This window comes from Sus scrofa, chromosome 2 (genome assembly GCF_054392235.1).
Source record: "Sus scrofa isolate SSC_HxYL_T2T_F1_AM1 chromosome 2, Sscrofa_HxYL_maternal_Yorkshire_Landrace_v2.0, whole genome shotgun sequence".
In the NCBI taxonomy this organism is placed as follows: domain Eukaryota; kingdom Metazoa; phylum Chordata; class Mammalia; order Artiodactyla; family Suidae; genus Sus; species Sus scrofa.
Window position 1 is genome coordinate 141,776,172 of NC_139384.1, and position 16,427 is coordinate 141,792,598.

General features: G+C 37.4%; 1 protein-coding gene across 1 annotated transcript in view; it reads right to left on the bottom strand.

Moving 5' to 3' along the window:
- Positions 1-16,427, bottom strand: part of FBN2 (fibrillin 2) — a 220,192-nt gene that overhangs the window by 104,850 nt on the left and 98,915 nt on the right. The window contains exon 9 of the mRNA XM_021084720.2: positions 344-496. Coding sequence (XP_020940379.2) covers positions 344-496 — 153 coding nt within the window. The remainder of the gene's footprint in view (positions 1-343; positions 497-16,427) is intronic.

A 16,427-nucleotide genomic window follows, 5' to 3' on the forward strand; every position in this document is an offset into this window, starting at 1 on the left:
GGTTAACGATCCGGCATTGGCCGTGAGCTGTGGTGTAGGTTGCAGACGCGGCTCGGATCCCGCGTTGCTGTGGCTCTGGCGTAGGCTGGCGGCTACAGCTCCGATTCGACCCCTAGCCTGGGAAACTCCATATGCCTCGGGAGCAGACCAAAGAAATAGCAAAAAGACAAAAAACAACAACAACAACAACAAAACAACCCCCACAAAATACCCAAGTCATATTGAATATGAACACTAAGAGGAATGCAAATATAACTTGTCTTTAAGGAAAACACCAAAGTACATTATTGTTACTAATTTTCCTAACACTGTTTCCTGAGGAGACTAGCAGACAGCAGCTCACCAGAGCCTCTCACAGGACAGGCTTCAGGAATGGTTCCAACGCCCCAGCAGCGGCCAGGCTCACAGCAGCATTGTGATTTTGTCATTCTGCCTGGAAGCTCTTGTGCACAGCGGCCATTCACCAGGCCCGAGAAACACGTTCCTGTTCTCTGATCTGAATATGTGAAAATAAAATAAGAGGACAAGACAGAATTACCTTGAGTACTTGCATCAATTATTTCATGTTTTAAGAGGCTAAGTGAATTATTTTACTTAATTTCTATTATATCTACATATTCTTTTAATTCCTATTACATATATTCATTGCTTTACTTACTTTACTGAGCACCTATGCCATGCCATATCTCAGGCACACAAAAATGAAAGACATGAAGCAGACATGAGTCCACACTACAGTGAGAAGCCACTTACAGACAGACCCAGAGGTAGCTTGAGGGAAAGCAACCACCAACCTCAACCTAGATTGGTCAATCAGTCACCGAGCTGACCCAGAGGTGTGCATGGTTGTTTGTAACTGAGATGCTGTGGTTGTTGCACAGTAATATCAGACTGATGCATGTGCTAGTAGAAAGGTTTGATCAGAACAGCTCCTTTAGGGGAGTTCCCGTCGTGGCGCAGTGGTTAACAAATCCGACTAGGAACCATGAGGTTGTGGGTTCGGTCCCTGCCCTTGCTCAGTGGGTTAACCATCCGGCATTGCCGTGAGCTGTGGTGTAGGTTGCAGATGCGGCTCGGATCCCGCGTTGCTGTGGCTCTGGCGTAGGCCGGTGGCTATGGCTCCGATTCAACCCCTAGCCTGGGAACCTCCAAATGCCGCAGGGGCGGCCCAAGAAATGGCAAAAAGACAAAAAAAAAAAAAGAACAGCTCCTTTAGAATAGTGACATCTAAGCAAAGACTTTAATAAGGTGAGAACATGAGCCATATAGTTACTAAAAGAAGAGCAGTACAAAGAGAAGGAAGGAGAGGTGTTTGATGTGTGTAAAAAATGAGGAACCAATGTGACTGGAGAAGAGCAGGCAGAAAGGGGAGTAGGAGGTCTGAGCTCAGAGGGGTCCAGGAGGCAAGAGCATGCAGAGTCCCACAGACCATGGGGGAAGGGCTTTGGGATTTTATTTGGAGGGTCAAAAAATGTGACTCTAGTTTCCCTATATATTATTTAATATTTATGAAGATGTTTCCAGGAAGTTTTGTCTGTAACCATAAGAAGAAAGACATACCACAACAATTAGGAGCTGCATGTCACTAATGAAGATGAAACTATTAATTACAAATAATGCTATTATCAGGTGAGGCCTAAATTTTTTGCAGTGTATAGGCATTTAAAATATACTATTTCCTTGAGTAATTCCCATTGTAGCACAGCGGAAATGAATCCGACTAGGAAGCATAGGGTTGCGGGTGTGATGCCTGGCCTTGCTCAGGGGGTTAAGGATCTAGTGTTGCCATGAGCTGTGGTGTAGGTTGCAGACATGGCTCGGATCTGGTGTTGCTGCGGCTGTGGTATAGGCTAGTGGCTACAGCTCCGATTAGACCCCTAGCCTGGGAACCTCCATATGCTGTGGGTGTGGCCCTGAAAAGACAAAAATAAAATAAAATAAAACAAAATAAAATATATTATTTCCTTGAATGGTCCAAAGTATACCTCGATTGCTTCTATGCTATTATTAAGTAAATGAATTGGCTTTAACGTACTCCATGTACAAATCAGAACATCTTCCATTCCCCAAAAGAAACCCAGTATGTTCAAAAGCAAAGTACTAAATTTGATGCATGCGTGCATGTTTAAAGGTACTGCAGTTGCTTAATAAACGTCACAAGTTGGGCCTGGTAAGGCTTGTCACTGGGAATAATTTCATGGGTAGGTTTCTATTCTTAAGAATGATCCAGGAGGGGAGTTTACATCATGGCTCAGAGGTTACAGAATCTGACTAGGAACCATGAGGTTGTGGGTTCGATTCCTGGCCTTGCTCAGTGGGTTAAAGATTGGTGTTGCCGTGAGCTGTGGTGTAGGTCGCAGATGTGGCTTAGATCTGGCATTGCTGTGGCTCTGGTGTAGGCCGACAGCTACAGCTCCGATTGGACCCCTTTCCTGGGAACCTCCATATGCCACAGGAGCAGCCCTAGAAAAGGCAAAAAGACAAAAAACAAAAAACAAAGGAATTATCCACGAAAAAAGTGTTTAGGTATTCATTCCAAGAACTCAAAGTATCATATTCCTAGATTTACTTAATTGCTACATTCCTCGAGAATAGGACATAAATTAAGCTAAGCAAGTCCTAAATTCTTTAATCACTGTTACAAAACACATTCAGGGCTACCTGGTAGGATGAATGTACTTATCTCTTCAAGACTCTGTAAAGAGAGGGCTATACCACAAACTTTGGAAAAAGAAAAGAAAAAAAAGGAAGAGTCATGGCCTTGACCAGGATATCCAGTTTTACACCAAATTGTTATTAACTGTTTGATTCTCTGACTGTATTTATCTCTTCCTCCCCATGGAACAGGGTTGATGGTAGAATTAAATGAAACAATATACGTTCTATTCCCAGCAGAAAGGTTTATTAGCTACCCTGAGTTTCCCTCTCAGCTGAAACACCCTGGATAAAGTATGAAAATTTATTTTTAAAAATACATCTTTCAGATGACATGAAATAAAGGGAAAAAATAGTCTCAAAATGAAGTGACAACAAGAACCTGAGGAGGTAAGCGCACACCTAGGTTTCAGTTTTAGGGCTCTTAGAAAACTCTGGAGATTTTGATTTTCACCTCTGATAGTTTCACAGGGGTCAGAACATAAGAAATAAAAGCCTAAGGGTGGATCAAGATGGCAGAGGAGTAAGACATTACACTCTTTCATAGAAGCAGCCTTCCAAGACTACAGTTTCACTTCCCTAAACTCACAGAAAAAGAAAAACATAAGCAAGATGAAGAAGGTCAGGGACCATACCCAGTTAAAAAAAAAGAATTCACATGAAGCAGCAAACAATGAAAAAGACCACTGCAGTCTGAGAGACACTGAGTTCAAAAGGGAGATAGCGAAAATACTGAAGGAATTAAGGCCGAATATCAAGGAATTAAGAGTGGATATGAACAGTAATGCAGATTCCTTCAGAAAGGAACTAGAAAATATAAGGAGGAACACAGAAACATTAGAAAATTCATTTGCAGAGATGCAAACTGAGATAAGGCACTAAAGAGCAGAGTGAATAATGCAGAGGAATGAATCAGTGACGTGGAAGATAGAGTAACGGAAATCACCCAATTGGGACAGCAGACAGAAAACCAAAAGAAAAAACATGGAAGCAATATAAGAGATCTATGGGATAATATAAAGCGAGCCAGTCTACGCATAATAGGAATTCCAGAAGGAGAAGGAAAAGAAAAGGGGATTGAAAATATATTTGAAGAAATTATGTCCGAAACCTTTCCAAATCTAAAGGAAACTGATACCAAGATACAGGAAGCACAGAGGGCCTCAAACAAGTTGAACCCAAATAGGACCACACAAGACATATTATAATAAAAAAGGCAAGTTAAAGATAAAGAGAGGATTCTAAAGGCAGGAAGAGAAAAAAAAAAGTGTTAATTATAAGGGAACCCCCATAAGGCTATCAGCTGATTTCTCTACAGAGACACTATAGGCCAGAAGGGAGTGGCAAAATATATTTAAAGTGCTGAAAGGAAAAAATTTGCAGCCTAGAATATTCTATCCAGCAAGAATATAATTTAAAATAGAAGGGGAAATAAAGAATTTCTCCAACAAACAAAAGCTAAAGGAGTACAACAATAGTAAACCCATTCTAAAAGTAATACTAAAAGGACTTCTCTAAACAAAAAAAGTAAGAAGAAATAGGATGGAGGATACCACAACTGGAAAGAAATCTCTTAAATAAACCAGCATACACGTCTAAAATAGGAGGGAAAAAAAAAACACTACTGTAAAAGCGATGATAAACACAAGGAAGAGCAAAAGGACAAACATGAAGATGTTAAAAAAAGACTTTGAAATCACAGAATGTGGGGAAGGAAAGTAAAACATATAGATTCTTTTTGTTTTTTAAATAATGTGTTTGAGCCTATATGACTATCAGGCTAAAGCAAGTAGATACAGGAAGGGGTTAACATACTTAAAAAACAGGGCAACCACAAATCAAAACCAAACATTACATTCATAAAAACTAAAAAGAAAGGTACTCAAGCATAAAATAAATGGAAACCATCCAAGCAAAAACAGAAAAGAAGAAAAGAGAAACATAGAATCAACTGGAAAACAAGGTTTAATATGGCAATAAAAATGTATCTATCAGTAATTACCTTAAATGTCAATGGACTGAATGCTCCAATCAAAAGATACAGAGTGGCAGATTGGATAAAAAAGCAATAACCTACAATCTGCTGTCTACATGAGACTCACCTTAGAGAAAAGGACACATATAGATTGAAACTGAGGTGATGGGAAAAGATATTTCATGCCAATGGACAAGACAGGAAAGCAGGAGTTGCAATACTCACCTCAGACAAAATAGACTTTAAAATGAAGGCCATAAAGAAAGACAAAGAAGGACACTATTTAATGGTTAAAGGATCCATTCAAGAAGAGGATATTACAATCATCAATATATATGCCCATAATATAGGAGCACCCAGATACCTACAACAAATACTAACAGACATAAAAGGAGAAATTGATGGGAACACAATAACAGTAGGAGACTTTAACACCCCACTCACATCAATGCACAGATCCTTTAGACAGAAAATCATTAAGGCAACAGAGATCCTAAATGACACAGTAGAAAAGTTAGACTTAATCAACATTTTCAAGACATTACATTAAAAAAAAATCAGAATACACATTCTTCTCAAGTGCACATGGAACATTCTCAAGGACTGATCACATATTGGGGTGCAAAGCTAACCTTAACAAATTTAAGAATATAAGTATCTTCTCTGACCAAAATAGCATGAAAGTAGAAATCAACCATAGGAAAATAAATGAGAAAAAACTAACTACATGGAGACTAAATAACATGTTACCAAAAAACCAATGGGTCAATGAGGAAATCAAGAAGGAAATTAAAAAATAGGTTGAGACAAATGATAATGAAAACACAACCACTCAAAATCTATGGGATGCCACAAAAGCAGTGCTCAGAGGGAAATTCATAGAAGTACAAGCCTTCCTTAAAAAAGAAGGAAAATCTCAGATCAACAACTTAACCCACCACCGAAATGAATTAGAAAAAGAAGAACAAACAAAACCTAGCCACAGCAATCAGACACACAAAAGAAATAAAATGTATCCAAACTGGAAGAGGTAAAATTGTCACATACAGATGACACGATACTATATTTAGAAAACCCTAAGGACTCAACCCAAAAACTACTTGAACTGATCAACAAATTCAGCACAGTAGCCAGATATAAGATTAACATTCAGAAATCAGTTGCATTTCTGTATCCTAACAATGAAATATTAGAAAAGGAATATAAAAATACAATACCTTTTAAAATTGCACCCAAAAAAAATCAAATACCTGGGAATACACCTGAGCAAGGAGGTGAAAAACTTACAGGCTGAGAACTATAAAACATTAATAAAGGAAATTAATGAAGATGCAAAGAAATGGAAAGATATCCCATGTTCCTGGGATAGAAAAATTAATATTGTAAAAATGGCCATACTACCCAAAGCAAGCTACAGATTCAATGCAATCCCTATCAAATTACCCATGACATTTTTCACAGAACTAGAAGAAACAATCAAAAATGTATACGGAAGCACAAAAGACTCAGAATTGCCAAAGCAATCCTGAGGAACAAAAACCAAGCTGAAGGCATAACTCTCCCAGACTTCAGGCAATATTACAAAGCCACAGTCATTAAGACAGTGCGGTATTGGTACCAAAACAGACAGTCAGACCAATGGAACAGAATAGAGAACCAAGAAATAAACCCAGACAGCTACATTCAATTAATCTTCAACAAAGGAGGCAAGAATATAAAATGGGAAAAAGACAGCCTTTTCAGCAAGTGGTGCTGGGAAACCTGGACAGCCACATGTAAATCAATGAAACTAGAACACACCGTCACACTATGCACAAAAATAAACTAAAAATGGCTTAAATATAAGACAAGACACCATCAAACTCCTGGAAGGGAACATAGGCAAAATATTCTCTGACATCAACGGTGCAAATGTTTTCTTAGGTTAGTCTCCCAAAGCAACGGAAATATAAACAAAAATAAACCAATAGGACTGAATAAAACTGACAAGCTTTTGCACAGCAAAGAAAACCATAAAAAAAAAAAAACTACAAAAGACAACTTGCAGAATGGGAGAAACTAGTTTTAAACTATGGAACTGAAAGGGCTTAATCTCTAAAATATACAAAATACTTGTACAACTCAACAGCAAAAAAGCCAACAACCCAATTGAAAAATGGGCAGAATACCTGAAGAGATATTTCTCCAAAGAAGATATACAGATGGCCAACAAGCACATGAAAAAATGCTCAACATCACTGATTATTAGAGAAATGTAAACCAAAACTATTATGAGGTACCACCTCACACCAGTCAGAATGGCCGTCATTTATAAGTCCACAAATAAATGCTGGAGAGAGTGTGGAGAAAAGGGAACCCTCCTGCACTGTTGGTGGAAATGTAAATTGGTACAACCACTATGGAAAACAGTATGAAGCTAACTTAGAAAACTATACATAGAATTACCATTGACCCAGCAATTCCACTCTTGGGCATATAACTGGACAAAACTTTCCTTGAAAAAGACACATGCACCTGCATGTTCATTGCAGCACAACTCGCAATAGGCAAGACATGGAGATAACCTAAATGTCCATCAACAGATGACTGGATTAAGAAGATGTACTATATATACACAAAGGAATACTACTCATCCATAAAAAGAACAAAAAAATGCCGTTTGCAGCAACATGGATGGAACTAGACTCTCACCCTGAGTGAAGTAAGTCATAAAGAGAAAGACAAATACCATATGATATCACTTATATCTGGAATCTAATACATGGCACAAACGAACCTTTCCACAGAAAGGAGAATCATGGACATGGAAAACAGACTCGTGGTTGCCAAGGGGGAGGGAGTGGGATGGACTGGGAATTTGGGGTTAATAGATGCAAAATATTTCCTTTGGAATGGGTTAGCAATGAGATCCTGCTGTATAGCACTGGGAACTATATTTAGTCACTTATAATGGAGCATGATAATGTGATAAAAAATAATGTATACATGTATTTGTGGCTGTGTCACTTTGCTGTACAGTGGAAAATTGACAGAACATTGTAAACCAGCTATAATGTAAAAAATAAAAATCATTATGAAAAAGAAAAAAAAAGAAAAGCCTAGATTCACCCCTCCAATACACAATGTAATAGGAAATTCCATCATAAAGTAGGAGTCTCAAATAGCTATATCCTGCTTATATAGCTGATGTAGAGGAGGGCAGCTAAACAACTTGCCTGTTTCCACCTCAGTGCTGGGTGAAGAAAAAAAAAAAAAAGATTCTTCCTAAGAATCTTAAACCACAACCACAATTTCTCACACACAATTTTGATATCAAAATTACTCTATTAGTATTCATAAAAACTTCAAAGGAAGAATATAATATAAAGAGGTTTCCACATGGGGATATGCCAAGTAACTAAAAAAAACCCAATAAAATAGAGGACTTAAAGTTGACATGTATCTCAAAGAATTCCCACAGATAAAGTTCCAAGAAAAAGGAGTTGCTAGCAGTACAGCAACAAACTAAATAAGTAAATAAATAACACACAAAGAAACAAGGCTCAATAAAAAAAAACTAGCTGAATAAATAACAGATATAAGACACTGGAATGGTCAGACCAATTCTGAAAATAATTTAATTGTTTTTAAGTAATTATAATAATTAAACATTAATGAATAAATAATATTTAATTTGTTTAAGGCAATTAAAAATATAAAAATGTGAACAGGGAAGACAAGCCCATAAACAGTGAAAGAACAGACTTTCAAGAATTCAATGAAACTTCTATAAAAGAAAAATGATCATAACGGAAATAAAATGCTTAGTGACTGTAATAAACAGTAGATGAAGAGAGAATTACTGAGCTGGAAGACATAGCTGAATATATTATTTCAGTGTAGTTCAGAGTCAAAAGAGACGGAAAATGTTAGGAAGAGGATGAGAAGTATGTAGGTGAGGGTAAAAAGATAACTTGCGTGGAATAAAAGTACTTGAAAATATAACAAGCAGATAGCAGGGGTGGGGGATGGGAGAGGCAATATTCAACAGATACAAGTTTACAACTTTGTAATGATGTGTAAGAGAACCTCAGATCTAGGAAGTCCAATACATTCAAAACGGGAAAAAAAAAAAGAAATCCATAGCTCACAGCATCACTGTGAAACTGCAGAACAACAAAGAAAAGTGAAGATATTAAAAGCTAGAAAGAAAAGACAGATTATCTGCTAAGGAATGATGTTTAAATCTATCACTGACTTCTTAGCGTCAGTGGATGCTAGAATACAATGGGATGGTGTCTTCTGTGTGCTGTGATAAAATAACTGCCAATCTGAAATCCTGAACCCCAAGAAACCATATTTTCAGAGAGAAATTAAGGTCATTTTTGGGAAAAAGTAACAGAGAAAATTTTCTACCTACAGATTCTTGCTAAAGGAAATTTAGAAGAGCCGTTTTAGAAAGAAAAAAAAAAAAAAAAGGAAAGGAAAGGATTCCAATGGAAGGTTTGAAATGTACAAAGGAAAAAAAGAGGGAAAATATTTTTAGACACATGGACAAGCACTAAAATACCAAACAGTAACAGCAATGATGAATTTGTTGCAAACAGGGAGTGGCAATCATCTAGGATCTTCTACAGCTGAGAGGGGGAGATCAATGTGCAACCATTCTAATGCTCTTTTATTGTTTAGATGTGGGTAAACATACATATTAATTTCAGGCTTTAAGTTACATATGCATCTTAAAGCAGCTAGGAAAATCACTGAAGCCACAAAAATAAGTATGTAAATTCTAAATAACAGAGGAAAAAAAACAGGGTGTGGGGAAGGAGAGAAACCTGAATAAATCCAAAAGCAAGATAAATATGAAGAAAAAGGAGATAACAGAAATAAAAACAAATATATCAGTTATTATATTAAATACACATGAATTTAAATATTAAATTAAAAGACAAATATTTTGGGATGATACCATCAAAATTTAGATTTAGGGTGTTTAAAAGAGACACACTTAAAATGAAGCAGAAAGCTTGATAGGAAAAATATCCAATCAACATGTATTTTTACTTTCCTTTCTAACTCACAAAACATGATGCAAGTTAATGTAAAATAGACCAAGAGAAAATACTTAGACCAAGAAGGAAAAAAAAAACAACAAAACTTTAGAGTCATGACACATCAAAAAAGAGTTCATATATACACACTATAGAAAACAAATAGGTAACAAGACCCTACTGTACAGCATGGGGGAAATCTACTCAATATTCTATAATAACCTATATGGGAAAAGAATCTGAAAAGGAACACATATATGCATATGCATAACTGAGTTAATATGTTGTACACCTGAACCTAACGCAACTTTGTAAGTCAACTATATGATAATAAAACTTGTTCTCTTAAAAAAAAGGTTTAATTCACCAGGAAAATAGAACACTAAAATAGAAAATAGGAAACATTCATCACCTTATCACATACCATCAAAAATACATAAAACAAACTTAAAGAGCCACATAGAGAAACTGAGAAATCTATTATCAGAGTGGAACATTTATACGACCCTTTCAGTAAATCAATAGACACAGTAGACAAAATTCAGTAGCTCTAGAGCAAATCTGAACAGTAGAGATAACTGAATATATCTATCCAACGACTGGAGAAAACACATCTTTTTCAAGACCACATAAAAGACTGCAAATCAGGGAACCCTCAGGGGAGGAGAAGGTGGTGGGAGGAGGAGTAGGACGTGTGGCTCACCTACTCCGGCAAATCCAGGGAACCCTCTTAGACTTCTAAACAACTCATGGGCCAAATACAACACACACTAGAAATACGATAATATGTAAAAAAACTGAGTAGGGGCTCATTAAAAATCTGTACCAGTCCCAGATGTGGGGAGTCTGCAATGGTACTATGAGGAGTTCACAAATCTATACCAATACTGAACATTGCAATGCGAATGAAAAAGTGCCTCGTAACATGTAGCCACTACTCTAATTCCCATTTATGGAGATTCCATTGTGACTACCAGAATATAAATTCATTTAAAATCATTACGAATTATCTAGCGGTTTTTCTCATTATGTATTTTCTCCAAGATATTTACTTATCATGTGTGGCTCTGAAAACATTTCTGATGTTAAAGAGGGGTTTTCAAATTCAATAACCAATTAACTACTGTCCTACACAGTGTGGAAACCTCTGGACAGGCCTAAGAGAGGTCCTGGAGGAAAGAATGTCATTGCTGAGAGGGTAAAGGGGCAGAAAGAGAGGACTGGAAAGCGTATCATAACTTTTTTTCATAAATTCTATGATTAGTCTCTTCTAAGAATACTGAAGAGGCAAACAACCTACTTCCAATCCTTTTTGTCAAAAACATATCAGGATGAGACACAGACACAATGTATTGTGATGCCTTACAGTTAAGGTCCCTCCAAAAATACCTTTCAAAAGCAAAACAGTGGCTGAAAGCTACATCCTCTCCTTTGGATATCTGAATCACATGGTTCTCAGAAAGTATTATGTTGGAAATGCATCCCGTGGAAGACTAAAAAGAAGCACCCTACAGTAAGGCACGTGGTCCCTTGAAACAGGGAGTTACTAGGAACAAAGGCAGATGAAGCATATTTATTATATCATTAGGACAAATCCTTCTAATGCCTGATATATGTTTAACTGCAGGACTGTTATGTCGTGAGTAATGAAAACACGTCTATTCCCTTAATAATCTCCTATCACCCTCAGCACACTCCCAGAAGAAGGTTTACATTAAGTCTTATTTAAAGCCGTGCTGAGAATGAGGAAGCAATTCATCTCTTCTGATTAAAATATAAATCTATCTTCAAACCAAATAATGGTACTCTTATCAGAGTTTGTTTCATGGTTTGACATTTAGTCTAAACTTGATTTAAGAGAACTAATGGTTAATTATACAATGTGATGAAAACTTGGTAGAAGTTGGGGGGGTTGTACCTTGAGAAAAATGTCTCCTGCTGAATAAGCTGTGCTCATTAAAAATGAAGGGGTCAGCCAGAAAACACCAATGAGGTTAGCTCTGGTCAGAAGACTAGCTATAGTAGATGTTCAGTAAATAGAAACCATTATCTCAGACTCATCCTCTGATGCTGGAGGCCAGCACACACCTTTCTGAGTGTCTGGTACCAATCTGAGTTCCACCTGATTAATTCTGCAGATTCCTGCTATTCTTAAAATACTTTCATGTTGTTTTCCTGTTTCCAGTATGTGAGACTATCTAGGACTAGGAGAAACAAGGCAAGAAAGTGAACCACTGTGGCTCCCTAGTTTACTTCTTCCTTTAAAACAGTGAAGATTTTCTTCCTCACTGTCTAACCTTCTCTTTCTAGGACATTCCTTCTTAATTAAAACAACTGTCCTTGTTCCACCAGTCACCTTTTATAGGATTTTGTGGTTAAAACTAAGACACTATTCAGTATACCACTCCATCTCTCTCTCCCCTTCTCCCTTCAGTTAAACATTTTTGGGAGTTTGGGGCTATCCTTCAAGCAAGTGTTGCAAATGCACACACATGTAATCAAGACCCATACCACCGAGAGTGGTGCAGAATGGCTGATCCAGACCATCACTCTATACCTAATCTGAAGATCTTCCTCATTCCTTTTAAACAGTTTTTTTCCCCCACTGATTTTTGTCTCTGTCCTTCCCCCCAAATCTTGATGAGCTCTCACTGTCTTCAAGATCTGAAACTCCTTCGCATGACAGGTAAGAACCTCAGAAATGGAATCTTCGCGAGTTCCCGTCGTGGCGCAGTGGTTAACGAATCCGACTGGGAACCATGAGGTTGCGGGTTCGATCCCTGCCCTTGCTCAGTGGGTTAACGATCCGGCGTTGCCGTGAGCTGTGGTGTAGGTTGCAGACGCGGCTCGGATCCCGAGTTGCTGTGGCTCTGGCATAGGCCGGTGGCTACAGCTCCGATTCGACCCCTAGCCTGGGAACCTCCATATGTCGTGGGAGTGGCCCAAGAAATAGCAACAACAACAACAACAACAAAAATAAATAAAATAAAAAATAAAATTAAAAAAAAAAGAAATGGAATCTTCATATTAACCTCTTCTTCCTGTTCTATCTCCAACAACCTTCTTACCCAGCGCTCCTTTCCAAACACATTCTTCTCACCATCTCCCCTGCCCACTCACTGCAAGCATCTATCTGCAGTGCTACTATACCCTTCTCCTTGCTCAGCGTGGCCTTACTCCTTTGTTTAGCTTCCATCCAACTAGCGAAGTCGACATCAGTGCTCATTTCATTGAGAATTTTAACTACAATAATCAGGCCTTTCTTTTAGACTTACAGCATGTATGTGCTAGGAAATTATTCAGCAATCAACTACTCACTGCTCAAACTTTCTCTTTATTTTTCACATGATGTTTTTGGGTTTTGTTTTCTCAGGATTACTCCATGGCAATACTGTGCACTAAAACTTGCAAAGCTCAAGGAAATGCATTACTTTAAGGATTTCTAAATGCTCACTCTCATTTTCTGAACTTCACTTGCTGCTGACTGGCACTTTCCAGTCCCTGCTGTTGGATCCCTCCAGTTCTGTGTACACAACAACAGTAGCTGGCACATGAACTTGCCTACAGAGTTTGCTCACTGCTACTTGTCAACTCATTATTGACTCATTGTTGACTGCCAGTCACTCTTCTTGCCCATACGGCAGTGTGAAAATTAGGTATTAATAATGCATGGATATTACAATCACACTGAATTACAAATTACATAAGGGTCATTAGATTGTGCTACAAAAACGCTTCTAAGAAAAAAATTACTAGGTATGGTTTAATTCTTTTAAGAAGTGACATATGTCAGCACTCTTTGTTAAAAAAAAGAAAGCTGTTTCCTGGATATTTTAAAAACCTGATGGAAAATTTAGCATAAAATGAAATGGGGAAACTATCTTATTTTATAATTAAAACACCCGGCCATACTCTCCTGCCGCCATACTCTCCTGCCATATGAAGCCATTTCCTACACATAAAAGAAAAAGGCAGTTTATTGATGCTTTGTAATGTTGTATAGACTCAGGATGTTTTGATCAACCACAATAAGGAATTAGGGCAGCATTCAGTATGCGCCACTCTTAGAATAAAGCTACAGATAACATGCAGTTTCCTACTCAAGAAAAAGTTTTGAGTTCATCCAACTCATTATTGTTAGTATATATGGTTACAAAATAAACAGCATGGAAATACCTATGACATATTTAATTCAATCGTAAATAAATTCAATCTAAGAAAATAGACTCAGACTTGAAAAAATCAAAGATCTCTTTCATATTAAAATGCTAGATTTAATTTTTCATATGTGGAAAACACTACTGATTTTTCATTTATGGAAAACACAAATGAAACATTTATTCAGAAATTTTTTATGCTGCTTATGTAATTTTAACATTGGTTTTAAAATCTTGGAATGTCATTCTCCACCTCGGTAAGGGCTTTCCTCTGTTCCTGGGTCTGGCTATTGATTCTGCCATGCATGGGAGCTCCTGCGTACATAGTACTGCCTGTGTCTCAGCTCTCTGAACCTCAGGCAGGATCTCTTACCTTCTGAGCACCGGGGACCATGAGTAACATCATATCATGTACAGCAGGATGCTGAATGATGCAAAGCATTTATTAACTAACAGGAAATTCTTACATTCAATAGCAACTCACTCATTCATTTGTTGGTTTGCCCATTCATTCAGAGATTTATTGAGTCAAAACTTCTATGGAAGAAATTACAAGGCACGGGGGCCAGAAGGCTGCATAAGGCAGGACCAAATGGTGCTCACCGTCTGGTCAATGAGTAAAAGTACAAGTATAAACCCAGAAATGAAGGCAAAAAAAAAAAAAAAAAAAAAATGCTATGAGAAGGGCTGACTGATCTCACCCAAGAAGAAAATGTAGGTTAAGTATGGGTGGCTATAAGGAAAGGTGATATTTAACTAGGGACTTAAAGGATGAGTTGGGTTTTAATGAGCATAGAAAGGGGAAATCCAGATGCTTCCGGCAGAGGAAATATTGCGGGATGTGTTCTCGTGCAGCACAATGAGAGAAACCTGAGGCAGTAAGTAGTTAGAGATGAGTTCCGAACACAGGCTGGGTCAGGACCCAAAGCGTTTTGAAAGTTTAAGGAAAGGCTTAGAGCTTTACATAATGAAGCAAGAAATAGAGTTTATCATGATTTAATGGTAAACCAAGTATGTGACATTGGAGAAAACAATCTCAATAAATCATTGGGGATCTTGATCTTATATTAATATGATGAAAGATATGTCTTCTTAATGTAAAAAAAAAAAGTATGTGTTGTTCGACTAAAGACAAGTTTAGAAACTTAAAAAATTAGAGATAAAGAAATAACTTAGAAATCTGATAGAAAATACTAACATTTGTTAATAGCAACTTCTGTCTTCCGACTAGTTTGTCTGGTTGTACAAATCATTGTCAAAGGCCTTCAATTACTCCGCATTGTCTACCAAATAAAATACATGAATCTTATTTGGCATTTTTAGAACCTTACAGTAACAATCTCACTTACTTCGCTAGCCACATTTTTTTTTCTAGCCATATTCTAGAATAGAAGTTTCCTGAAGCCAAGGTCCATGGCATCCAGCCAATAATGTCCAATAATGACTCCCAAAGTGACATTTCCCTTGGCTTTGGCTCATGACTGTTTCAAGCTGACTGTGTGTTTTCGTGTGTATGCACATTATTTCCTTGTACAGTTTAGGAAAACTGAACCACCTGTAGCCAGTTCTACTAATTTTCAATTCTCATAGCTGTTAAATCACATTAAGTGAATCAGACTTATGAAGCAATGAGCCAGTTGGCAACACTGACCCTAAAAATAGTTAATTTGCTCAGTTTTATAGAATTAACATTTCTATATTATTTCACCTAATGTAAGAGAGAGCTCTGGTTCACTCATAAGGAACAAATACTTGTCATTCAAATCTCATAATTCTACAGTGAGAAAGGGAGGCTTCAATGGTTGCCTTCCTTTTTAAAGCAGACTGTCAGCAGCACTCATGCTAAAGACGTTGATGTCTCCAGCCACCTTAAAGTAGATAAGGAGATAGTACAGGGCCAGAGTGACACAGATACAGATAGACCTGGATTCAAATCCGGGCTCCATTTATCGGCCATGAAACACTGTCACTTAACCTCTCTAAACCTCAATTCCTTCACCTATAAATCTAAATACTTACGCCTACCACACAGGGATATTATAAGGATTACACCATAATTCTCTCCTATACCTCCTCCTTCTAATAATAATTATAGTAGTAGTAATAAAGAATATTTTACTGAACATTTACTAGAAGAAACTGAAGTACAAAGAAGTCATTAGCTTACCAAAGGCCCCACTGCTCTGTGATAATAAGATGACGTAGATGTGCAGTGCCTTACGTGTGGTATGTAGGAATATAGGGTTAATAGATGCAAACTATTTCCTTTGGAATGAATAAGCAATGAGATCCTGCTGTGTAGCACTGGGAACCATATCTAGTCACCTGTGATGGAGCATGATGGAGGATAATGTGAGAAAAAGACCGTGTATGTGTGTGTGTGTGTCACTGGGGCACTTTGCTGTACAGTAGAAAACTGACAGAACACTCTAAACCAACTAAAATGGAAAAAATAAAAATCATTAAAAAAAAAATGGTAGCCGTCAATTTTACTATAGTTACCACTGTTTCTTCTTTAACCACTGTTGCTACTTTTCTGCTATTATTTATGATGACAACATAGTATCCTAAAGGCAGGACCTCTATCTCTCATGTCCACCACTGCATGGT